Here is a 23798-nt window from a genome sequence, read left to right on the forward strand (position 1 = left end):
AATCTGTGTAAAAAAATGTAGAAGACAAAGTCCCTGCATTATAGCTACCTTCCTCATTGACTTATTCTCATATTTTATTGCCTAATTCTGCCCACCCTTTTAACCTCACCTCATACTTGTCATTCATACCCCCATGCTCTCCCCTCCCCACTCTTCCCCTCTGCCACACATTCTTCTTCCTCCCATCCCTCCTCCTCTTCCTTCCCCCAGGCCAGGATGCCCACTAACGGTACAAACTGTCCACTGAAGCTGCAGTTTGGTCTGATCAACCACGAGAGTCGCTACCTCACCGCAGAGGCCTTTGGCTTCAAGGTGAGATACCTCATCTGACACAGCTTAGTCTTACTGTGTTCCTGTCTAGACTGGTACCAGTCTGGTCCTGCTTTAGCCAACTCCTTTGTAGTTTTCATGCCAGAGTAGAGTAGATGCCAAAGAAGTTTATCTAAAGCAGGAAAGAGTTAGAAAGGGTGAAGACAGGGGAAGAGGGAAGGTGTTTTAGGTAGACAAGTGAAAACGGTCTATTGCCAGTGCTCTTGACAGTGATCTCTCCTCCATCAGGTGAATGCGTCGGCCCCGAGTCTGAAGAGGAAGCAGGTGTGGACATTAGAGCAGGACTCCCAGGACCCCCAGGTGGTTTACCTCCGCAGCCATCTGGGCCGCTACCTGGCTTCCGACAAGGATGGCAAGGTCACCTGTGAGGCCGAGGGCCGGAACACAGACTGCCGCTTCCTAATCGCTGCCCAGTCAGACGGCCGCTGGGCACTTCAGTCGGAACCCTACCTGAGGTTATTCGGAGGTTCCCGGGACTACCTGTCCTGCTTCGCCCAAGTTATCACAGAGGCAGAGTTATGGGCGGTGCACCTGGCGCTCCATCCGCAGGCCAACCTGCTCAGTGTCGCCCGCAAGCGCTATGCCCACCTGTCACCCGACGACGGCGAGATCGCCGTGGACCGGAACATTCCATGGGGCGTGGCGGCGCTCCTGACGCTCGTCTACCTGGAGGGGAAGTACCGGCTCAAGACCTGTGACAGCCGTTACCTTGTCAACGACGGGAAGCTGTCAGCGGAGAGCGGGCGGGGCACGGGGTACACGCTGGAGCTGAAGTGTGGGAAGCTGGCGTTTAAGGACTGTGAGGGGAAGTACCTGAGTCCCATGGGGCCCACGGGGACACTGAGGTCTGGCAGGTGCAGCAAGCCGGGGAAGGACGAGCTGTTTGACCTGGAGGAGAGCCACCCTCAGGTGGTGCTGATGGCAGCCAATGGGAAATACGTGTCTATACGGCAACGTAAGACACACACAGTATATACAGTAGACAAAACACAGTATACACAGTAGACACACAAAGTATATACACAGTAGACAAAACTCAGTATACACAGTAGACAAAACACAGTATGAACATAGATGTCACACACGCATAAATATACAGTATACACCTCTTTTGTTCTCTTTTTTGTTTTCTCTCCCTCTCCTCATGTGTCACTTCTAAAACTACTCAACTACTACCACTACTACTACTACCTCATATTCTTGTACCACTTGATACCTACTGTGGTAACTGAGCTTTTAGATGTACAGAAAATACATTAGCAGCCGTATTGAATATGCATGGACCTTCTCCACTGTCATTTGATATGGATGATTGACAGCCGATAAAGACGGTTCCATAATTATGGGTAATGTAGTCTTCAGATTCCTTATCATATTGTCTGAGGTTGGGTGTGTCCTCGAAGACGAGAGGAACGCAGTTTATATCAAATCAAATGTATTTATGTAGCCCTTCGTACATCAGCTGATATCTCAAAGTGCTGTACAGAAACCCAGCCTAAAACCCCAAACAGCAAGCAATGCAGGTGTAGAAGCACGCTGGCTAGGAAAAACTCCCTAGAAAGGCCAAAACCTAGGAAGAAACCTAGAGAGTAACCAGGCTATGAGGGGTGGCCAGTCCTCTTCTGGCTGTGCCGGGTAGAGATTATAACAGAACATGGCCAAGATGTTCAAATGTTCATAAATGACCAGCATGGTCAAATAATAATAACCACAGTAGTTGTCGAGGGTGCAGCAAGTCAGCACACCTCAGGAGTAAATGTCAGTTGGCTTTTCATAGCCGATCATTAAGAGTATCTCTACCGCTCCTGCTTTCTCTAGAGAGTTGAAAACAGCATGTCTGGGACAGGTAGCACATCCGATGAACAGGTCAAGATTCCATAGCCAAAGGCAGAACAGTTGAAACTGGAGCAGCAGCACGACCAGGTGGACTGGGGACAGCAAGGAGTCATCATGCCAGGTAGTCCTGAGGCATGGTGCTAGGGCTCAGGTCCTCCGAGAGAGAAAGAAAGAGAGAAAGAGAGAATTAGAGAGAGCATACTTAAATTCACACAGGACACCGGATAAGACAGAAGTACTCCAGATATAACAAACTGACCCTAGCCCCCGACACATAAACTACTGCAGCATAAATACTGATATGTTGTCATGTTTGTGCGTGCGTTGATCGTTTGTTCTATTTCTAACATATCATTATTGTATTGTTAAAAGGGAAGTTCCAGTGTTGTAGTATCATTCCACTGCCTCCTTACAGTAGCTTAAACCCCTCCGTAGCATAGTAGTCTTTTTGTATTTCAGGCTCAGAAAACATGTCACCAGGTCAGTGGGAATGAGATTGGCAAATTATAATGGCTGATTATTCCAGTGCAGTTTATGTACTGTGTAGACTTCATCTCTGGCCTAACCTGCATGCATGACCACTGTGAAAAGTGTGTTACTGATTAATAGTGTCAGCATCACTGTATAATATGATAATGTAGTAACTTGTGCCTCTTTCCCATTGCCCGAGCCACAAACAATTCTGGAATCAGTTACCGGGTCTATGATAATGTCATAGACCCGGTAACTGATTCCAGAATCTACAGTGTTATTAGAATCTCATCGAGAGGGAATCTTTTCCTAGAATCTCTAGAGTGCTCTGTGTATCGTCCGTGTGTTTGATGCTGTGGTCTTTGGTGAATATTCTTGTCTGAGGAGTAGTGTTACTCTAACCTGAGGGTTGTAACTGTAGCTGTGGCTCATTGTTCCTGGTTAGCACTACGATCTGCAATAACCAAATGACTGAGTGAGACGAGCAGAAAGTGATTACCTCGAGGCCTGAGGGGTACAGGAAACCTCATGAGGGCAGGGAAGAAAGGGCGGTGACACACCTCTATGCTAGTGCTGAAAGACACTCAAACAGGATACACAAAACATTTCCTTACACTTACTTTTTCCACTCTCATTCTCTCTCTCTCTCTCTCTCTCTCACACACACACACACACACACACACACACACACACACACACACACACACACACACACACACACACACACACACACACACACACACACACACACACACACACAGACGACAAGTGCACAGACACACATGCACTCACACACTTTCTCTCCCTCTCCATCTTGTACCTACAAACATGCATTACACACACTCTCTCTTTCACAAACACAAGCTTTGTCTCTCTCTTTCTCTCTCTCTCTTTTACAAACACTCCTGTATTGGTGAGTGATGAGGTGCAGAGTGTGTTAAATAATTGATAGTGCCAGGGCGGTTGTTCATTGAAGGCGGGGAGTCTGTTTTCAGAAACCCAAGCCCTACTCTAACTCTATGGGTCTCTGGCCAACAGCACACCAGGGGCATAGCCCATAGCAACTCAGCCCACAAATCAGAAAGACAACTGGGTCAGTCAGTCAGCCACAGACCCCAGCCCAGGGATGGAGATAAAGGAGGTTGAGAGGGCGACCCAGGGAGAGAGCTGCGAAGAGAATAAAGGAGGAGAGGGAAGGGCAAGTGAGGAAAAAAGAGTTAATGGAGGAGAGGAAAGGGAAAGACTGTAGGGAACAGCCAGGGGAGAGGGTGGGGAGAGAGGGTTAGTGAGGTAGGCAGGAGGAGAAGGGTGGAAGGGGAAAGCGTATATAGGGAGAGTGATGGGAAAGGAGGAAATAGAGAAAAGAGAGGAAAGTGAGCAGAGAGTGGTTGTGAAAGTACATGAGGAGGAGTAAGAGAGAGAGAGAGCGGAGAGCATAGTCAGATATAGAAGAAGTCACCTTCTCTATGTGTTCGCACATAAATCAACAGGACTGCCAGTTCTCCCTGAAGAGCAGACGTGTCACCGTCAGATAGTTTACAGACACAACTAGGCTCAGAAACTGACTTGATACTTCTCTCTCTTTCTCTCTACTGCCTACCCACTCTCTTTCTATTAAAGTGCCCATGTGGTGTGTGTGTGTCCATGCGCATGTGTGTGTGTGTGTGTGTGTGTGTGTGTGTGTGTGTGTGTGTGTGTGTGTGTGTGTGTGTGTGTGTCCATGCGCGTGTGTGTGTGTGTGTGTGTGTGTGTGGGTCAGATCTGTTATCATGTCTGTCGTCACCTCTCTCTACTCCCTCGGGTACATCGATCTGGTCTGGGAAGAAATTGTAAGAGAGACGAACGCTCAAATACACACACACACACACACACACACACACACACACACACACACACACACACACACATCATCCCGCTACGGTCTGATAGACAGATAAAGGATGCAGTGAAATAAACAAAGAGAAAGAGGAAAAAATGAGAAAGCAATGGAGGAGAGCAAGTGAGAAAGATACAAAGGGGAGAGAGAGAGGGATAGAGAGAGGAAGAGAGGGACAGTGGGCTGTGGCATCATTAATAATGGATGGCAGAGCGACTCTCTGATGTATTAGTCGTGCCTGATCCAGTTTTGGGTGGGCAGGCGGGTGGGCGGGCTTCCAGGGAGGCCAACACCAGGAATTGGAGATGGGTCTGCGGTCTGTTTTAAACCTTACACTACACTCTTAGAAGAAAGGGTTCCAATAGGGTTCTTCGGCTGTCCCCATAGGAGAACTCTTTTCGGTTCCAGGTAGAACCCCTTTTGGTTCTAGGTAGAACCCTTTTTAGTTATTCAGGGGGTTCTCCTATGGGTACAGCCGAAGAACCCTTTTAGGTTCTAGACATAATCTTTTTTTCTAAGAGTGTAGACTAGCACACTCTACCCTAGGCAAGTGATTATTGAACCTCTCCTTGGGGACCCACAAATGTTTAATGTATTTTAACTATCCACAGCTAGACCTTAAGTGAATCAGCTCAGCTAGTTCAGGGTTACAACAAAATTGCTAAACGTCTGGGGATCCCCGAGGAGAGGTTTGAAAACCATTGCCCTAGGCTATGTAGCAGTCAGTGTGCACCATTTGGTATGATTGACCAACTGTAGTGTCAGCAATGCCTTTCAAGATATCAGATAGATGCAGTATCAGATAGTTTTAAAACCTTCCATTGATACCCCCTGAGTTCTAAAACCTTCCTTTGATACCCCCTGAGTTATAAAACCTTCCATTGATACCCCCCGAGTTATAAAACTTTCCATTGATACCCCCTGAGTTATAAAACCTTCCATTGATACCCCCTGAGATATAAAACTTTCTATTGATACCCCCTGAGTTATAAAACCTTCCATTGATACCCCCTGAGTTATAAAACCTTCCATTGATACCCCCTGAGATATTAAACCTTCCATTGATACCCCCTGAGTTATAAAACCTTCCATTGATACCCCCTGAGATATTAAACCTTCCATTGATACCCCCTGAGATATTAAACCTTCCATTGATACCCCCTGAGTTATAAAACCTTCCATTGATACCCCCTGAGATATGAAACCTTCTATTGATACCCCCTGAGTTATAAAACCTTCCATTGATACCCCCTGAGATATGAAACCTTCTATTGATACCCCCTGAGTTATAAAACCTTCCATTGATACCCCCTGAGATATTAAACCTTCTATTGATTCCCCCTGAGTTATAAAACCTTCCATTAATACCTCCTGAGTTATAAAACCTTCCATTGATACCCCCTGAGTTATAAAACCTTCCATTGATACCCCCTGAGATATAAAACCTTCCATTGATACCCCCTGAGTTATAAAACCTTCCATTGATACCCCCTGAGATATGAAACCTTCTATTGATACCCCCTGAGTTATAAAACCTTCCATTGATACCCCCTGAGATATTAAACCTTCTATTGATACCCTCTGAGTTATAAAACCTTACATTGATACCCCCTGAGATTTTAAACCTTCTATTGATACCCCCTGAGTTATAAAACCTTCCATTGATACCCCCTGTGTTATAAAACCTTCCATTGATACCCCCTGAGATATAAAACCTTCCATTGATATCCCCTGAGGTATTAAACCTTCTATTGATACCCCCTGAGTTATAAAACCTTCTATTGATACCCACTGAGTTATAAAACCTTCCATTGATACCCCCTGAGGTATTAAACCTATTAATACCCCCTGAGGTATAAAAGCTTCTATTGATACCCCCTGATTTCCTGTCTTCTTCCTCTCTCTCATTCTCTCCTCTTTCTCTCTTAGATGGGCTGTAGTCTGATCACAGCTGAGCTCAGCAGACTGCTATGGTGATGGTGTGGTGTGAAATGGACACACACACACACACACACACACACACACACACACACACACATGAAATTGGACAATAAAGCGTGAAGCAGTGCTGAGATGAGAGGGAAATCAGATCAAACAGAAACACAAGCCCTGGTGATAAGATAGAGAATAGTATTTTATAGACTAAGCCAATAGTTGCTTTAGAAAGCTGGGTTGAATGTAACTAAGGAGGACCCTAGTGCAGAAGACTGTTAGTAAAGGGGTTGGTGGAATCTGCCTGCCTGTCTGCGTGCATGCCTGTGTCTTTAATTAATGTTAATGCTATTTGTATTCTGCATGGGTGGGTTACGGGCCATCCACATGTGGGTGTATAAGGGCATGCATGTGTGAGTGTGTAAATGTGCGTGCCCGTGGATTTCAGACAGCCTGTATTGACAGTTATGAGTATCAATAAAACTTGGATTGATTTCGAACTGAACATACCATGAACTGAATTTGACTGACCTCACACCTTCTGGCCCCTCCCAGGTGTGAGTATCTCGGCAAACCAGGAGGACGAGACGGACCTGGAGACGTTCCAGATGGAGATTGACAAGGAGAGCAGGAAGTGTCTGTTTCGGACCAACGAGGGGAAATACTGGGCCCTGGTGGCCCACGGAGGCATCCAGACTACGACCACAGAGAGGTAACTCTAACTCTAAACCAGAGGTGTCAAACTCTAGTGTCTGCAGGTTTTTGTTTTTTTCTTTCAATTACGACCTAAACAAACAGGTGTGGAGATTTCTTTACCAATCAGTGATCTTAATTCATTAATCAAGTACAAGAGAGGAGCGGAAACACGCAGACACTCGTCCCTCCGTGGAATGAGTTTGACACATGCTCTAAACCTAAGACTAACCCCTACCACTAACCCTAGCTCCAGTCACAAGCCTAACCCTAGCTCCAATCACAACACTAACCCTAGCTCCAGTCACAACACTAACCCTAGCTCCAGTCACAACCCTAGCCCTAGCTCCAGTCACAAGCCTAACCCTAGCTCCAGTCACAACACTAACCCTAGCTCCAGTCACAACCCTAACCCTAGCTCCAGTCACAACCCTAACCCTAGCTCCAGTCACAAGCCTAACCCTAGCTCCAATCACAACACTAACCCTAGCTCCAGTCACAAGCCTAACCCTAGCTCCAATCACAACACTAACCCTAGCTCCAGTCACAACACTAACCCTAGCTCCAGTCACAACCCTAGCCCTAGCTCCAGTCACAAGCCTAACCCTAGCTCCAGTCACAACACTAACCCTAGCTCCAGTCACAACACTAGCCCTAGCTCCAGTCACAAGCCTAACCCTAGCTCCAATCACAACACTAACCCTAGCTCCAGTCACAATACTAACCCTAGCTCCAGTCACAACACTAACCCTAGCTCCAGTCACAACCCTAGCCCTAGCTCCAGTCACAACACTAACCCTAGCTCCAGTCACAACCCTAACCCTAGCTCCAGTCACAACACTAACCCTAGCTCCAGTCACAACACTAACCCTAGCTCCAGTCACAACCCTAACCCTAGCTCCAGTCACAACACTAACCCTAGCTCCAGTCACAACACTAACCCTAGCTCCAGTCACAACACTAACCCTAGCTCCAGTCACAACACTAACCCTAGCTCCAGTCACAACCCTAGCCCTAGCTCCAGTCACAACACTAACCCTAGCTCCAGTCACAACCCTAACCCTAGCTCCAGTCACAACACTAACCCTAGCTCCAGTCACAACACTAACCCTAGCTCCAGTCACAACACTAACCCTAGCTCCAGTCAGAACACTAACCCTAGCTCCAGTCACAACACTAACCCTAGCTCCAGTCACAACACTAACCCTAGCTCCAGTCACAACACTAACCCTAGCTCCAGTCACAACCCTAACCCTAGCTCCAGTCACAACCCTAACCTGAGCTCCAGTCACAACCCTAACCCGGGCTCCAGTCACAACACTAACCCTAGCTCCAGTCACAACACTAACCCTAGCTCCAGTCACAACACTAACCCTAGCTCCAGTCACAACCCTAGCCCTAGCTCCAGTCACAAGCCTAACCCTAGCTCCAGTCACAACACTAACCCTAGCTCCAGTCACAACCCTAGCCCTAGCTCCAGTCACAACACTAACCCTAGCTCCAGTCACAACCCTAACCCTAGCTCCAGTCACAACACTAACCCTAGCTCCAGTCACAACACTAACCCTAGCTCCAGTCACAACCCTAACCCTAGCTCCAGTCAGAACACTAACCCTAGCTCCAGTCACAACACTAACCCTAGCTCCAGTCACAACATTAACCCTAGCTCCAGTCACAACACTAACCCTAGCTCCAGTCACAACCCTAACCCTAGCTCCAGTCACAACCCTAACCTGAGCTCCAGTCACAACCCTAACCCGAGCTCCAGTCACAACACTAACCCTAGCTCCAGTCACAACACTAACCCTAGCTCCAGTCACAACCCTAACCCTAGCTCCAGTCACAACACTAACCCTAGCTCCAGTCACAACACTAACCCTAGCTCCAGTCACAACCCTAGCCCTAGCTCCAGTCACAACACTAACCCTAGCTCCAGTCACAACACTAACCCTAGCTCCAGTCACAACACTAACCCTAGCTCCAGTCACAACACTAACCCTAGCTCCAGTCACAACACTAACCCTAGCTCCAGTCACAACACTAACCTTAGCTCCAGTCCCAACCCTAACCCTAGCTCCAGTCACAACACTAACCCTAGCTCCAGTCACAACCCTAACCCTAGCTCCAGTCACAAAACTAACCCTAGCTCCAGTCACAAACCTAACCCTAGCTCCAGTCACAACACTAACCCTAGCTCCAGTCACAACCCTAACCCTAGCTCCAGTCCCAACACTAACCCTAGCTCCAGTCACAACACTAACCCTAGCTCCAGTCACAACCCTAACCCTAGCTCCAGTCACAAAACTAACCCTAGCTCCAGTCACAAACCTAACCCTAGCTCCAGTCACAACCCTAACCCTAGCTCCAGTCACAACCCTAACCCTAGCTCCAGTCACAACCCTAACCATTTATTATCCAGGTCTGCCAACACCATGTTTGCAGTGGAGTGGATGGGCCGCAGGGTGGCACTAAGAGCCAGTAACGGGAAATACATCTGCACCAAGAAGAACGGCCAGCTAGCAGCCATCAGCGACTCCATAGGTAAGTGTTTGTGTCTATAAGTGGGTGAGTGGGTTCCATGGTCCTTATGCTTTTTAATCCTAATATCCCTTCCTCTCTCCTTAATTTCTACCTCTACCTCTCTTCCTCCTCCTTCCCCTCCCTCTCTTCCCTGATCAGGTGAGGATGAGAAGTTGATTCTGAAGCTGATAAACCGTCCCATGCTGATCCTGCGAGGGTTGAACGGCTTCATCTGCCACCATAAGAACTCCAACACGCTGGATGCCAACAGATCAGTCTATGACATCTTCACACTGCATTTCAGTGACGGGGCGTACCACATCAAAGGTGAGGATATGATATGCACATTCTAGCTTATTGCATAGAATTCAATGCATTTTTCATGAAGAATGTAAGAAGTTTTGTGCAACTGCTTGTTTTAATCTATTGCTTTCTGCTTCAATCTGTCTTGACGTGTAAAGGCTTTTCATATAGTCCTGCCAGTCCATGTTGTCTCTCTCTAACTAACCTCTTGTAGGTGAGGGAGGGAGGTTCTGGTATGTGAACAGCAGTGGTCTGGTATGTTCAGACGGAGAGACACCAGATGACTTCTCATTTGAGTTCCTGGAGCACGGACGCATCGCCATCCGAGGCAAGAACGGCAGATACCTGCGAGGTCAGGGGGGCATGCTGAAGGGCGACGGGGTTACCCCCGACAGCTCTGCCCTCTGGGAGTACTGACCGATATGGGGGCCACTCTCCTACCCTGCCGGAGGTTACCCCTAACCACATATCTAGGATCAGATTGGGGCAGATTACCAGATTACCCTAACCACCATGTCCTAAAAATGAATGAACAGATTGGTAAAGAATATCTGACACTAGACTAGTAGTTAGTGGCAACTTATGCCCTCTCCCATAGGTCCCTTTCTGCCCATGTCACTCCCCTAAACCTACTCCTGGCATGCCAGCCAATGAAGAAGGCACAAAGAGAAAACAGACTCTTTTTACAGGGGAGGTCGAGGGAAGACATGCGTTTAAATGAATGCACTAATTGTAAGTCGCTCTGGATAAGAGTGTCTGCTTAATGACTAAAATGTTCATTTAAAATAAGGCAGAGGTCTCAAGTTTTCAGCTCAGAAGAGCCTGGTCAGAAGAAATGAATCATGTTTGCTGGAGTCAACACTGTTCAGTGAGTCAACGGCAGATTCCAAACAACACTATGCTCCTTAGTGCTTTATAGTTTTTTTAAAATGTTTTTTTTAAATTAGCATGTTACTAGTAAAAGTCAGGGTTCAGAGTAAGTACCATACTCACACATAGAGGACTAGTCATGGCTTGGGTTTTCAGTTTGCAACATTATTTTAGCTACAACAACACTATTCATGATACAACAGCAATACAACTACTAATATTTCCATTGTCAACACATTGCTTTGTTTATACCTGGCGCTAAAATGCTTTCTTTGTCCTGTCGTGGTCCACATTCTCACATTCTGATTGTGCCCACATTTTCAGAAATATGTCTATACATGGTATTAAAATTAGTATTTTAATCGCATAGACCGGATGCATTAAAAGACACATTGTGGGTCAGATATCTTACAAGTGTAGACGGATTTGGGCCTGGTCTCCCAAAAGCATCTTAAGGCTAAGTTCAACTTAGAATTATAGGATCCTATGGTTCTAACAATGAACTTAGGCCTCAAGGTGCTTTTGGGAAACCGGGCTCTGGACAGTGAAACCATTTAAATCATCATTATCCAGCCTTCTAAAATCACTGACAGCTGGCACTATTGACTTATGGCATCAATATGTATCTTTAAGCAGCAATCAACAGTAGAAACAATATCAAAGCACACTCCCCGCCCGTTTTGGTTAAAGGCTGAGGGATGGGGCAGGTGAAATGAAACCACTCTCAAATTCATAAACAGAGCTATAGCTGCAAGGACTTATATTTTGGGTTCTGATAGTTAAACTAAGCTCATGAGACATTTACAAGTTCATTCTTTTGATTTTACCTTTATTTAGTTAGCCAAGTCAGTTAAGAACAAATTCTTATTTACAATGACGGCCTACCCCGGCTAAACCCTAATGACACCGGGGGCCGCCCTAAGGGACTCCCAATCGCGGCCGGTTATGATACAGCTTTGAATCTAACCAGGGTCTGTAGTGATGCCTCTAGCGCTGAGATGCAGTGCCTTAGACCACTGCACCACTCAGGAGTTCTTCAAGAATCAATGGGTACATATCAGTTATTTATAAGTCCAAAAATGGATGTAGCAACTGCTGATTGCCCCTTTAAAATAAAGAAATAAATATTATTTTGAAAAGAATAGTTGTCAAATAATTTGCATACAGGGAGGGACCAGGAAATGTAGTCACAGTAGATGGATAAGAGAAACATTTTAATACCACGTGTAGACATATTTCTGAAAATGTGGGCACAATCAGAATGTGGAAAAGATCAGGAAAGAGGTCGCATGTTCGCGCCAGGTATAAATGAGGCTATAGAGGAGTTGACATGGCTTGGGTTTTCAGTTTTGAAGTGTCTACTGGTCATCTGTAGCTCAGTTGGTAAAGCATGGCACTTTAGTGTTTGCTATGCCAGGATAGTGGGTTTGATTCCTGGTACCACCCATATGTAAAATATATGCATGACTGTAAGTCCCTGTGGATAAATATATCTGCTAAATGATATACATTATTACTACAGCAGCTACAAATACTCCAGAACATACACACAATGCTACAAATAACTATAGAGACACTCTGGTGTAAAACCAATGTGCCTTAAACCAATTGTCTATTACACTCTCTTCCACCCCTCTCTCTCACTTGATTCTCTGGTTTTACAAATTGTTATTTTCCACTCTTCCATTCTTCCCTGTCGTTTTGCCAATTCTGACTTTCTAAGCGAGTGACAGTGTATAGAGGTGTGTAATAATAAACTCAGAAAGTCATCAATTCATCGTAGCTGAGTCATCATTAGTGGACAGCTTCCTTAGCATCGTAATATTAACAAGCATGACAGGCAGCTGCATCTCAAACGTTACCCTCTTCCCCATGTAGGGCAGTAGGCCCACTTCTAAACACAGACACATAGAGTAATGGCTTCAGGTGATAAGTAGGAGCCCTCTAAATGGGATACAGGAGTGTAATGGGTGTCATTTGAGATTTTTACAGGCTTTTCCCTACAATCGAAACAGTAACACATCAGGTGTAACAAAACTACACGACCATCCTAGAAAGAGTATAGTGCTAGTGATTTACAGCCTGTCACTTGGCAATGATACATACTTCATTTGTCTTTTGTTTTATCCTTTTCTAATATTAATTTTTCTGAAAAGTTTTGAAAAACTATAATAAAAATCATCTCTGAGATGTGTAAAAGTTATGATTTGTGTGTGGATAATGTTGTCAGTGAAGTGACTCTTCAAATCCGTTGTTTTAACTAACTTTACAGGTACATTTTAATCCACACACACACACACACACACACAACCTACCTGCTATGTACTATTTTACAAACGTTCACATTAATAAATAAATGCTGTTTGTGTACTAAAACAGCAGAGGGAGACAAACAGTCATTTATTTCTCCTTTGCAGGAGATATATTGGATAGTGAGTTTGGGGCTGAGAATGAAGATGAGGAGAGGATTGTAAATGTGTGGATGAGGATGTTGTGTGTGAGGATGTTGTGTATGAGGAGCGTATGTGGGATGGTAACGGTGTCAGAGGATGAGGAGGGGATTCTCTCTGAGTTGCCTGTAAACGCTGAACAGTGTCTTGGTTGTCTGTCCCGTGGTCATCCCCAGTCCAATGGCTTCTGGGATACGAGCCTCCTGGAGATGCTCAGATAGGACCTGGCAGGGGGGAGGAGGAGGAAGAAGATAAAGAACAGGAAAAAGAGGTAAGGCTATAGACACAGAGAAAAGTTTAGAAAATACTACAGATTGTCTGTTTCTTGTGTGTTTGAGGATTTATGTGTTTGAGTATTTCTTTCAACCCTTATGTTACCAGGTAGTTTGTTGTTAGTCTGGTCTCACCTGTGCCCGCTGTAGGGCCTGTCTCAAGCCCAGTCCCTGGACTCCCATAGAGGACTCCTGTGTGCTAGCATTACCTTGGAGAAGAGCCTTTCAACACACACAACACACAGGGTGTAAGGGAGGAGAGGTTGATGTAGCAAACAGGCACAAATGTTTATCACACATGTTGGGATTCCCTACCTGAACACGGCTTAACACTGCATGGTGTAGTCCACACACGGCTGCCATGGAGGAGCACTGCACCCGCACCTCCACAGCCTCAACACTGGTGTCCCCTACAGTTACCTGGCCAACAACATACAGGTACAGTCATTCTCAACACATACCTCATACAATAGTCTCCCAGGAAAGTTAAACATTACCTTAAAGTGAGTCTAAAAGGATACAACTATAATAATATAATAAATGCAGACGCTTTTTTTTATCCAATGAGATTTCATCATGCATGCATACATTTTATGTAAGGGTGGTCCCGGGAATCAAACCCACTACCCTGGTGTTACAAGCGCCATTCTCTACAAACTGAGCTAAAGGACCACAACTGAAACACCCAGTATCAATACAATCATGTTTTCATGATATGTAAAAAATATAAAATAAATACACACCTCTTTGGCTGTGAGTTTGACGGTGTGTCGCCCTAGACACCGGGCGTAGACCACAGAGCTTTCCTGTCCTCCATTGTCCCCTCTGCCCCTCCAGTCCTCTCCTCCTGTCCCCTGTGACAGCAGCCAGCCCAGCACAGAGCCACACACACCCTGAGAAGGGCCAGCAGAGCCTACTGGCTCCAGTCCTAGTGTCCCTCTCAGTAGCTCTGTTGAGACCTTGATGCTTGCTGAAAACAGCTCCCCATCAGACGCCACCATCCTCTCTCCTCCTCCTTCTCCCCTCCCAAAACCCCTGCTCCGACGGGTGCTCACGAAGGCCTCAACGATATCCATCGAGACGGTATCTGGGGAAATGGGGGGTCTGTTTGGGTCCCTGTGAGGGGGCGTGGTCCCGGTCACCTGTAGAGCATCCAGCCAATCCACTGTCAGCGTGTCAAGGGGCAGACTGACCCATCCACCCTCCAATCCCAGACGAGATGCCGGCTCCCCATTGGCCAGGAGGCGGGACAGCTCCTCAGACCCCAGCAGGCTTTGCAGGGAGTAGGTGAGCGAGCAGCTAACCGTCACAGGGAAAGATGTGTCCCCCGCCACTGTTAGGGGCAACGACACTTCCATTCTCCCACCCGGCTCTAGTTTCTGGAATGGAAATGAGAATGTTTGAGAGGTGTTCACCCCCCCTGCAGGAAGAGGGTAGGATAATGGTAGAACTCTCACACAGAACGTCCAGTTCCGTTCTAGAATGTAAGGACTAGAATTGTCCAGAACACAGGTCAGATTCAGGGAGTCTCTCTGTAGCAGACGGCTCCACTTGGCAACAACGTGACACCTGATTGGCTTCTTGCTGACCGGGAGCTGCTCTCCACTGTTCTGATTTGCTAGCAGTAGGCAGCAGACATTGAGCACCTGATTCAGGTGTCTGAGGGAGTGGTTTTTGGACTGTATGGTGCTTTTCAACACAGATGCTCTGTGGGACAAGCAAGAGCACATACAAGTAAATTAACATGTTAAATAAGTACTATTCATCTGAATAAAACATGTTAGATCTACCATCAAATCTACTGCATGCCTCCTCACCTCTCACACACATCTCCGATGGCTGCAAGGAGGTCCCTCACTCTCTGTCCCACCTGTGATAAGGGGAGCCTGGGTATGCCCCCTGTCTCTGTCCCCTTAGGCAGAGTTAAACGCTGGAGCCTCCCCCGGAGAGACAAAGCCACCAACTGCACTATGCCTGTAACACACACACAAACATGATCTGAAAGAAAACAAACTTGATAACAAAGATCGGTTGCAGAAAATATTGGTTGAGCTGAACACACACTTTACCTGAGGCATTGTGTGAGGGCCCAGCCAGGGCAATGACCCTGCAGACATTAAGGCTGACAGGACTCTGTAGGGTAGCAGACTCCCTTGCTCTCACCATGGCCTGTCCCTGGCCTTGCCTCTCCCGTGGCCGACCACCAGGCTCTCTTCTGGCTTTGGAGCTTCCTCTCGCACCCCTGGGAGATCCAGGGCTAGAAGATCTGACCCTGTGCTGTAGTACAGGCCCTCCCTGCCTGCACACACACACACCACAGGCCCCGACACACACCCCTCTGTTAATGCTGCTACCTTGCCCCCCTCCTCCGGCCCCCCTTCACAGGTTCTGAACAGCACCACCCTCCCCCATTGGCCTACTGCCACCAAACACTGTGGACCATAATTTGTCCTGGTCGTGGTTCCGATAAACATGATTGGCTGCTCCATGCTGTGTAGAACTCTAACGCAGGGGCCTGATCGTCCTGGGAGAAGTAAGGGGAGGGAGCAGAGACGCCCATCAGGCAGGCCGCAAAGGATCATGGGGGAGTTGATGAGGGCAGCGTCGACGCCAAAGAGGAGCTTGAAGAGGAGAGGCTCCAGGAGAAAATGTTTGACGCCTAATGATGATGACAAAGGTGGTAGTTTTGTTGTTGTTGAGGATGATGAAGATGATAAGGGTGGTGCATCACTGCTGTAAACGCAAGCTAGCACAGGTCTCATGACCAGTCCTGCGGAACCATTTTCCTCTGATTCGACATGGTGACCAACTGAAACGACAGGTAGACTAAACTGAGTCAGTTTCTGGTGGTCAGCTGCTTTATAGAGAGTAAACCACCAGGCTGCGTCTCTCAGGGAGAGAGTCACCAAGGTCCCACCGGACCCTCCCACCTCAATCAGAGAACACACCCCCTCGTCTCTGGCTGCCAGCGAATTAGACAACACCTTGATCAGAGCAGGGCCAGGGGATTGGTCAGCTGGGGGAGTGGGAGACCTGGTGAGACAGGACAAGGGGGAGAGGGTAATCAAATATACATGTCATTTTTGCATGGTCAGTCTCCATAGTTCAAATGAAGAGGTTCATACTTAGGGTGCAGAGTTGGTAGACTGACACAGTACACCCCATCACTCTCACAGACAGCATAGACAGACTGCTTGTCCTCACTCAGCACCATGTGACACACTGGACTCAGGAACTGAAGAACAGCCTGGAATAAAAGACAAGATGAGCGTTTCTTGTCCATGAAGAATATCAGATATATTTGACAGCCTGTTACTGCAACTTCAGCGTTAATCAATAATCAATTCACCTGCTATTTACCCCTGTTCACAAATAATCTGTTTATTGTAATTGTATCACCTGCTGCTATTCATTTCAGTGTTTATCAATAATCAGTTCCTTGTCATTATATTACCTGCTACTCACCCGAGTGTTCATCAATAATCAGTTCACCTGTTATTCACCTGAGTGAATGTGTCACCTGTTGTTCTTTAATTGAAGCGGGCGAAGTGTATGGTTTGAGATTCAGCCTTACCGTCAGTTTCAGCTCTTGTGTGTTGAAGACCGACACCTCGTCGCCCCCAGTGCAAATCAACACATCTTCCCCAGACCAGATCACTTTAGCAGCTGTACCCGGCGAAGGACATCCGAACTCAGCCCAAGTCTCAACAACAGCACATCTCGCCTCCATAGCCGAGAGAACTGGAAAAATAACAGGCCAGAAAGATTATTCAACCAAGAAAGATTATTCAAATTATCTTTATAGTCACAATTGGGAAATGTATTGTGGAGTCAAAGTTATGATAGCAGCAACTTATTTACTAACTAGTTATGTCCATAATACCAATTTTTAGGTCGTTTCAATGCTGTAGCTTGATTGAAAAAAACATCAACTGGTTGTTGACGGATGCAAAACTCCGTGGGTGTTGTTTCTGACCAATCAGCGTTCGAAACCAATTTTTTTTACCCATTACCCAAACACCAATACCGACGTATAACGTCATGAGCCTCCCAGCAATCACAACATCGCAGTCCAAATTTTCGAACACGTTTTAGTGCGGTGCGATCGTAAGCTTTTAGCTATTGTAAACTCTTGGTTGAAAGCGTTTGGTACGGAGCCAGATAGCTGCCAAAAGGTTGAACGTACGTATCGTTAGGATCAGTAAGAAAAGCGTGAAATGCGTGAAACATTACACGTAAACGTGAAATTTCATTTGTGAACATACAAACACCAGGTTACGATTACGGACTAACATTTTAGGCTTGAACAAATCTTGTTGCAATTCTGACGTATAATAATGCCTTTCAGAGTTTTGGCAGTTTCCTCTCACAAAAAAAACGTACACCAAACCACTTGTTAGGAGTGCTACACGAACAAGCCTAACCCACTATATTAAAAAAAAAACGAAGTCGGGGAAACCGGAAAAATAAGTATCCTGCACGTTTTCAAGTTAAAAGTCTCCATTCTCTATTACTCCTCAGTTGAGTTTACGTCATATTTAGGTAGCTAATCTAATGGATTAGTTTGCCAGCGCAAGTCCAGATGGCACTAGCTGTATTATGCCTACAACAGTGAAGTTTGCTAGGTGTATCTCTACAGCATGGGCGTATCTCTGGGTGATGTGGACACCCCCATGTATGCACCTTCTCAAAATGTGACTCATTCAATATTGTACCATCCAATTCTCTGGGTTCTGTCTGCAATCATAACCAGTAGTGTGTGTATATACTAGGAATAATGAAACAGAATATATGTTTGGTGACTCTATGAATTATATATGACCACTGAAGTCTTTGCCACTCAATATTTGTTTATAGAATATTTTGATATTTATTTAATCACTCATAATCTTGCCAAAGCATATTCTGTAGGAGGGGTTAATTTAAATGTAAAATAATTTGACATGATTTATATGAACCGGGTCATGAACATATGGACTTTGAAATGAACAAGGGAGAGGTTACATTTAGGCTAAATCTGCCATAAACTTATTCCCGCACTTTACAATAACTGTTCACAGTGGTCTGAGGTCGTCTCAGTATAGGCTAATCTCTCAATTGTGACACTGCTGCCCAGGTGAAGAGCTTGTGATCTCCATGCAGCACCATGAGCCTTTGGAAAAGCACCCCTCAGCCTCAGAAGATGCCCTTCTGGAGGCCTGCAGCTATAGTCATTATACTCTAATGTAGGCCCATTTGCCTACTAGCCAAATCAAGTGCAGAGCATGCTTGATATGGGCAACTCATCATTCTAACATATTTGAACATTTAAATCATCCTTCATTCAGTTCAGTCAGTCTGACATTCATTCTGTCGTTTATCTGAGTGACAATAGGAACTAAATGAAAAAGAGATTTATTCATTTGTTTATTGAAATCCATGTGTGTGTTCAAAAGTATCATAATTATCCGAAGGTCTTTAGTAATTAATAATTCAATGTTTCATTTAGGCCTATCCAAAAAAAAAATATATAGGCCTTCAACTTGTAGGCATTGCAATTTAGGCTATCACACAATGGAAATATTTTAGAACTCTATTTGTGTTTTATAATTATTTATTTATTATAGGCCTCACCTTAAAGAGATCCTAGCTCACAGGCCTCTAAATATAGCCTCTACATGAATTTTAAATGCTGCTGTGTTATTTAATGGCCATGTAGTGATGGCTATTTAACAGTCGGATGGCCTTGAGATGTTTTTCAGTCTCTCGGTCCCAGCTTTGATTCACCTTTACTGACCTCACCTTCTGGATGATAGAGGGGTGAACATACCGTGGCTCGGGTGGTTGATGTTGATTGATGTTGATGATCTTTTTGGCCTTCCTGTGACATCGGTTGCTGTAGGTGTGCTAGAGGACAGACAGTGTGCCACCTGTGATGCGTTGGGCAGACCGCATCACTCTTTGGAGAGCCCTGCGGTTGAGGGCAGTGCAGTTGCTGTCCAGGGGGTAGTACAGCCCGTCAGCCCGACAGGATGCTCTCAATGGTGAATCTGTAAAAGTTTTTGAGGGTCTTAGGTGCAAAGCTGAATTTCTTCAGCCTCCTGAAGTTAGAGGCGCTGTTGTGCCTTCACCACACTGTGTGGGTGGACCATTTTAAGATTGTCAGTGATGTGTATGCCAAAGAACTTTAAGCTTGTCACCATTTCCTCTGCGGTCCTATCGATGTAGATGGGAGTGTGCTCCTTCTGCTGCCTGAAGTCCACGATCAGCTCCTTCGTTTTGTTGACTTTGAGGAAGAGGTTATTTTCTGCCAGGGCCCTCACCACCTCCTCACTGTAGGCTGTATCTTGTTGATAATCAGGCCTAGTATAGTTGTATCGTCTGCAAACTTGATGATTGGGCTGAGCATGCACCCTTGTGGAGTCCCTTTGTTTGAGGATCAGCATAGTGGAGGTGTTGTTTCATGCCTTCACCTCCTAGGGGCGGCCCGTCAGGAAGTCCAGGACCCAGTTGCACAGGGCGGGGTTCAGACCCTGGCCCAAGCTTAATAATGAGCTTGGAGGGTACTATGGTGTTGAAGGCTGAACTGTAGTCAATGAACAGCATTCTTACATAGCTATTCCTCTTGTCCATATGGGATAGGGCAGCGTTCAGTGCGATGGCGATTGCATCGACTGTGGATCTATTGGGGTAGTATGGAAATTGAAGTGGGTCTAGGGCCGAGTTCTCCAACTGGCGGCCCCCGGGCTGAATTTGGCTGTTGGTGGTTTTATTTGACCCCCCCAAGTATTCCGAGCAACAACAAAAAAAACTTTGTGGAATTTTCATTGTTGGACGTAAAAGACTACAAAAACACCAGGAAATCAGCTCAGTGATTTTAATTTAAGAAATCTGTTCCCAAGTATTCCCACGCATAATAGAGAGACACATGATCGTATACAAATGTAAGCAAGGTTTAAAATGATTATATTTTAGTCAAACATCCCTTTCTTGCTCTCGGTCCTCATCTTTGTAAGTCACCTTGATTTTGCACATGTGTGTTTTTGTCAATTTCTTTATGAAAATATTTCGCTAACTCCATGACAGTAGCTGAAGCAAGGGTCTACAGCACCACACACATAGACTACAAACGCATGCGGGGCCTGGCATGTCCTGAGCTTGTGATGTGAGCACAATTGGAATTGGCAAGAAGGCCGACACTCCAGCCTTTGGGTCTCTCGCTCCGCACTCCAGTAAAATTGGGCAAGCTTTGCTTCTCGCTCCGCTCACATATACTCTGGCCCGCACTTAGCCAAGTGCTTCTTCTGTCTCAAAGAACTGGAGGGCTGGAAGCCAGAAGATGGCCCAGAGTGAGTTGTTGGACAATTTATCGCTAAAGTACCCTAAATTGGTTCTTTGTGTCTTTTATTTCAATGTGTGTAACGTGAACGAAAGAAACATGTAACTAGTAATGTTGTGCAGTGTTGCCAACTTAGCGACAGATTTTCAAAAAATCAACTAGCAACAAATCTAGCGACTTTTTCTGGTGTTATTGGAGATTTTGAGACTCTGACGTGAAAGCACATATCGTTCTTACTCTTCTCAATGAGCCACGGGTGCTGCCTTGGGCCCCATCCTCTGCTGGCTGATCCCGCCTAGGGCGGGATGCAAAATGTTCTTTGTCTAAAATAAATCACTACACAAAAATAAATCAATGCATTTGACTCACACAGCCTCAGTCACTTACTCACCTTGTCCACTGTGTGTGCCTCTCTGTGACATAAGCTAAACATCTAGCTGGCTAGCTCATGTCTAAACTGTACATTCAAAAATACAGAAAGGAGTGAGAATCAAACACTGAATTAAAAGGCTGGTTGAAGCCGTGTATTGACATCTCAAAAACATACTCAAAAGGCAAAGCCTTATAACAGTTCCACCCAAAACAAGTTGCCATTTATGGTTTAAAAAAATTGACTCTGCAAAAAAGGCTGAGGCCACCATGGCATTAGCTATCGCTGAACACTGTTCCATGCTGGCATGTGATCACATTGGAGAAGCATGTAAAGCTGCTTTCTCAGACTCCACTGCTCCTGCCCACTTCAAAATGCACAGGACAAAGTGCACAGAAATGATTAATGGTGTTCGAGCACCATACTTTCTGAAAAAGTTGGTCGCAGATGTGGGTGACCAGCGTTTCAGCCTCCTCCTCGATGGGTCCACGGATGTAAGTGTTTCTAAGTACCTGGGGGTTGTGATAAGGTACTTTAGTGACACCAAGCAGACAATTGTATCAACATTTCTGGGTCTTGTTGAGTTGGAGGGAGAAGATGTCAAATCTATAGCCAGTGCTGTTGTGGCTGTCGTCGAAGTGTTGTCTTAAAAAGGAGAATGTCCTGGGGATAGGGACTGACGATGCCTCTGTTATGACGGGGATTAACAATGGGCTCCATAAAGTGCTGAAGGAGGAGTATGGCCTCATATCTGGCTCTTATTTGCTGTGTGCCACTCTCTGCAGCTTGCTGTAAGTCATGCTTCCAATGACACCACCCCCCGTAGTGAGGAGTACTTTCAGACACAAGTCGCAATGCTAGGAATCAGATTTGTATATGACATCAAAACACCTACCAAGGTTTAAAATGTGACTTGAAATAGACTGAAGGAGAAAGAAGAGATTCAAATCGGATAAGCAATTAAAAAAACAACATTTAGTCACTTCAAACTGCCAATGTGAACAAGGCTTTAGATCATGTATTTTCAGGTAGAGATACTTTTGGTCATGTAGTGTATGTTGACACCTGCTTGTTGAACATCTCATTCCAAAATTATAGCCATTAATATGGTTTTGGTCTCCCCATTGCTGCAATAACAGCTTCCACTCTTCTGGGAAGGCTTCCCACTAGATGTTGAAACATTGCTGCGGGGACTTGCTTCCATTCAGCCATGAGCAGTAGTGAGGTTGGGCACTGATGTTGGGTGATTAGGCCTGGCTCGCAGTCGGCATTGCAATTCAACCCAAAGTTGTTCAATGGGGTTGCAGTCAGGGCTCTGTGCAGGCCAGTCAAGTTCTTCCACACAGATCTCTACAAACCATTTCTACATGGACCTCGCTTTGTGCACTGAGGCATTGTCATGCTGAAACAGGAAAGGGCCTTCCCCAAACTGTTGCCACAAAGTTGCAAGCACATAATTGTCTAGAATTCCCTTTACTGGTAAGGAGCTTAGTCTGAACCATGAAGAACAGCCCCAGACCATTTTTTATCTTCCATCAAATTGTACAGTTGGCACTATGCATTGGGTCAGGTAGCGCCAAACCCAGGCATTACAAGAACAGGGTTAGCAATCTCTGCTCTAAAGAAACTGCGATGTGCACATTGAGCTCATAGGAAGAAAAATATACTAAATGTAATGATGTCGGTCAATTAGTTGTTTAATTAAAAACCAAAAAATAACCAACATTTTGGTTAATCACTCAGCACACAACCAAAAGGCAAATGTTTTCATGAAATTACGATTTTGGCTTTGTGTTGTGGTAACAATTGGAAACCATTTTGCCTGTTGTGCTGATGTTGGCGAGCTAATGGGCCAGGGTTCTGGTCTGGAAGCAAGCTTTTGACTACACTTACAACAGTACTTAGGCACTGCAGTTTAACTGAATCATGACTGAGAAAGACAATTCTCATTGATGGCCACATAAAGAAGTCACATTTGAAAATTCCTAATAAGTCACTTTAGTCATCAACTTTGTGGACAAAACGAAGGCACTCCTTTAATATAAAGTTGTTTTTAACATGTCAGTTTGTCGCTTTCACGAGGTTGGAATAATAACATGTTCTACTACTTCAGACATTGTCTCGGAGTGGAGCTGGAGTGGATCGAGTATGGCTGGCGCGTGGAGCGGCCTGGTATGTTTGGTCTGTTTCGCAAGCGTTCTTGCATACTTATGTCATGCAATAAAATGCTAATTAATTACTTAAAAATCATACAATGTGATTTTCTGGATTTTTGTTTTAGATTCCGTCTCTCACAGTTGAAGTGTTCCTATGATAAAAATTACAGACCTCTATATGCTTTGTAAGTAGGAAACACTGCCGATTTTGCAGGTTATCAAATACTTGTTCTCCCCACTGTATATCTCACTTATCATCCCCAAAGCCAACACCTCATTTGGTCGCCTTTCCTTACAGTTCTCTGCTGCCAGTGACTGGAACGAATTGCAAAAACCGCTGAAGTTGGAGACTTTTATTTCCCTCGCCAACTTTAAACATCAACTATCTGAGCAGCTAACCG

At 45.5% G+C, this 23798-nt stretch overlaps 2 protein-coding genes across 2 annotated transcripts; one reads left to right on the forward strand and one right to left on the reverse strand.

Annotated features, from left to right (window-relative positions):
• Positions 1 to 210: 210 nt before the first annotated feature.
• fscn2b (fascin actin-bundling protein 2b, retinal) lies at positions 211 to 10378 on the forward strand. The gene is made up of 6 exons (XM_064950430.1): positions 211 to 312; positions 559 to 1285; positions 7001 to 7157; positions 9558 to 9679; positions 9818 to 9985; positions 10176 to 10378. The coding sequence occupies exons 1-6, from the start codon at positions 217 to 219 to the stop codon at positions 10376 to 10378; spliced, it is 1473 nt and encodes a 490-aa protein (XP_064806502.1). The 5' UTR covers positions 211 to 216.
• A 2226-nt stretch (positions 10379 to 12604) lies between these two features.
• faap100 (FA core complex associated protein 100) lies at positions 12605 to 17961 on the reverse strand. Its single transcript, XM_064950431.1, has 10 exons — positions 17419 to 17961; positions 17128 to 17294; positions 16679 to 16800; positions 15794 to 16586; positions 15623 to 15740; positions 15371 to 15527; positions 14297 to 15260; positions 13869 to 13973; positions 13689 to 13775; positions 12605 to 13505 (listed from the first exon to the last, which is right to left on the reverse strand). Exons 1-10 carry the CDS (start codon positions 17429 to 17431, stop codon positions 13374 to 13376), a joined length of 2658 nt encoding a protein of 885 aa, XP_064806503.1. The 5' UTR covers positions 17432 to 17961; the 3' UTR covers positions 12605 to 13373.
• Between the last annotated feature and the right edge of the window lie 5837 nt (positions 17962 to 23798).

Source organism: Oncorhynchus masou, chromosome 31 (assembly GCF_036934945.1).
Source record: "Oncorhynchus masou masou isolate Uvic2021 chromosome 31, UVic_Omas_1.1, whole genome shotgun sequence".
Lineage (NCBI taxonomy): Eukaryota > Metazoa > Chordata > Actinopteri > Salmoniformes > Salmonidae > Oncorhynchus > Oncorhynchus masou.

Bases quoted from the DNA above. Each gene is read 5' to 3' on its own strand.
- fscn2b (XM_064950430.1), top strand. From the start codon at position 217: ATGCCCACTAACGGTACAAACTGTCCACTGAAGCTGCAGTTTGGTCTG. The intron at 1,286-7,000 runs GTAAGACACACA...GGCCCCTCCCAG, and splicing joins ATACGTGTCTATACGGCAAC to GTGTGAGTATCTCGGCAAAC. The intron at 7,158-9,557 runs GTAACTCTAACT...TTTATTATCCAG, and splicing joins CAGACTACGACCACAGAGAG to GTCTGCCAACACCATGTTTG.
- faap100 (XM_064950431.1), bottom strand. The intron at 15,528-15,622 runs GTAAAGTGTGTG...TGTGTGTTACAG, and splicing joins GCCCTCACACAATGCCTCAG to GCATAGTGCAGTTGGTGGCT. The intron at 13,506-13,688 runs GTGAGACCAGAC...CCCCCCTGCCAG, and splicing joins AGGCCCTACAGCGGGCACAG to GTCCTATCTGAGCATCTCCA.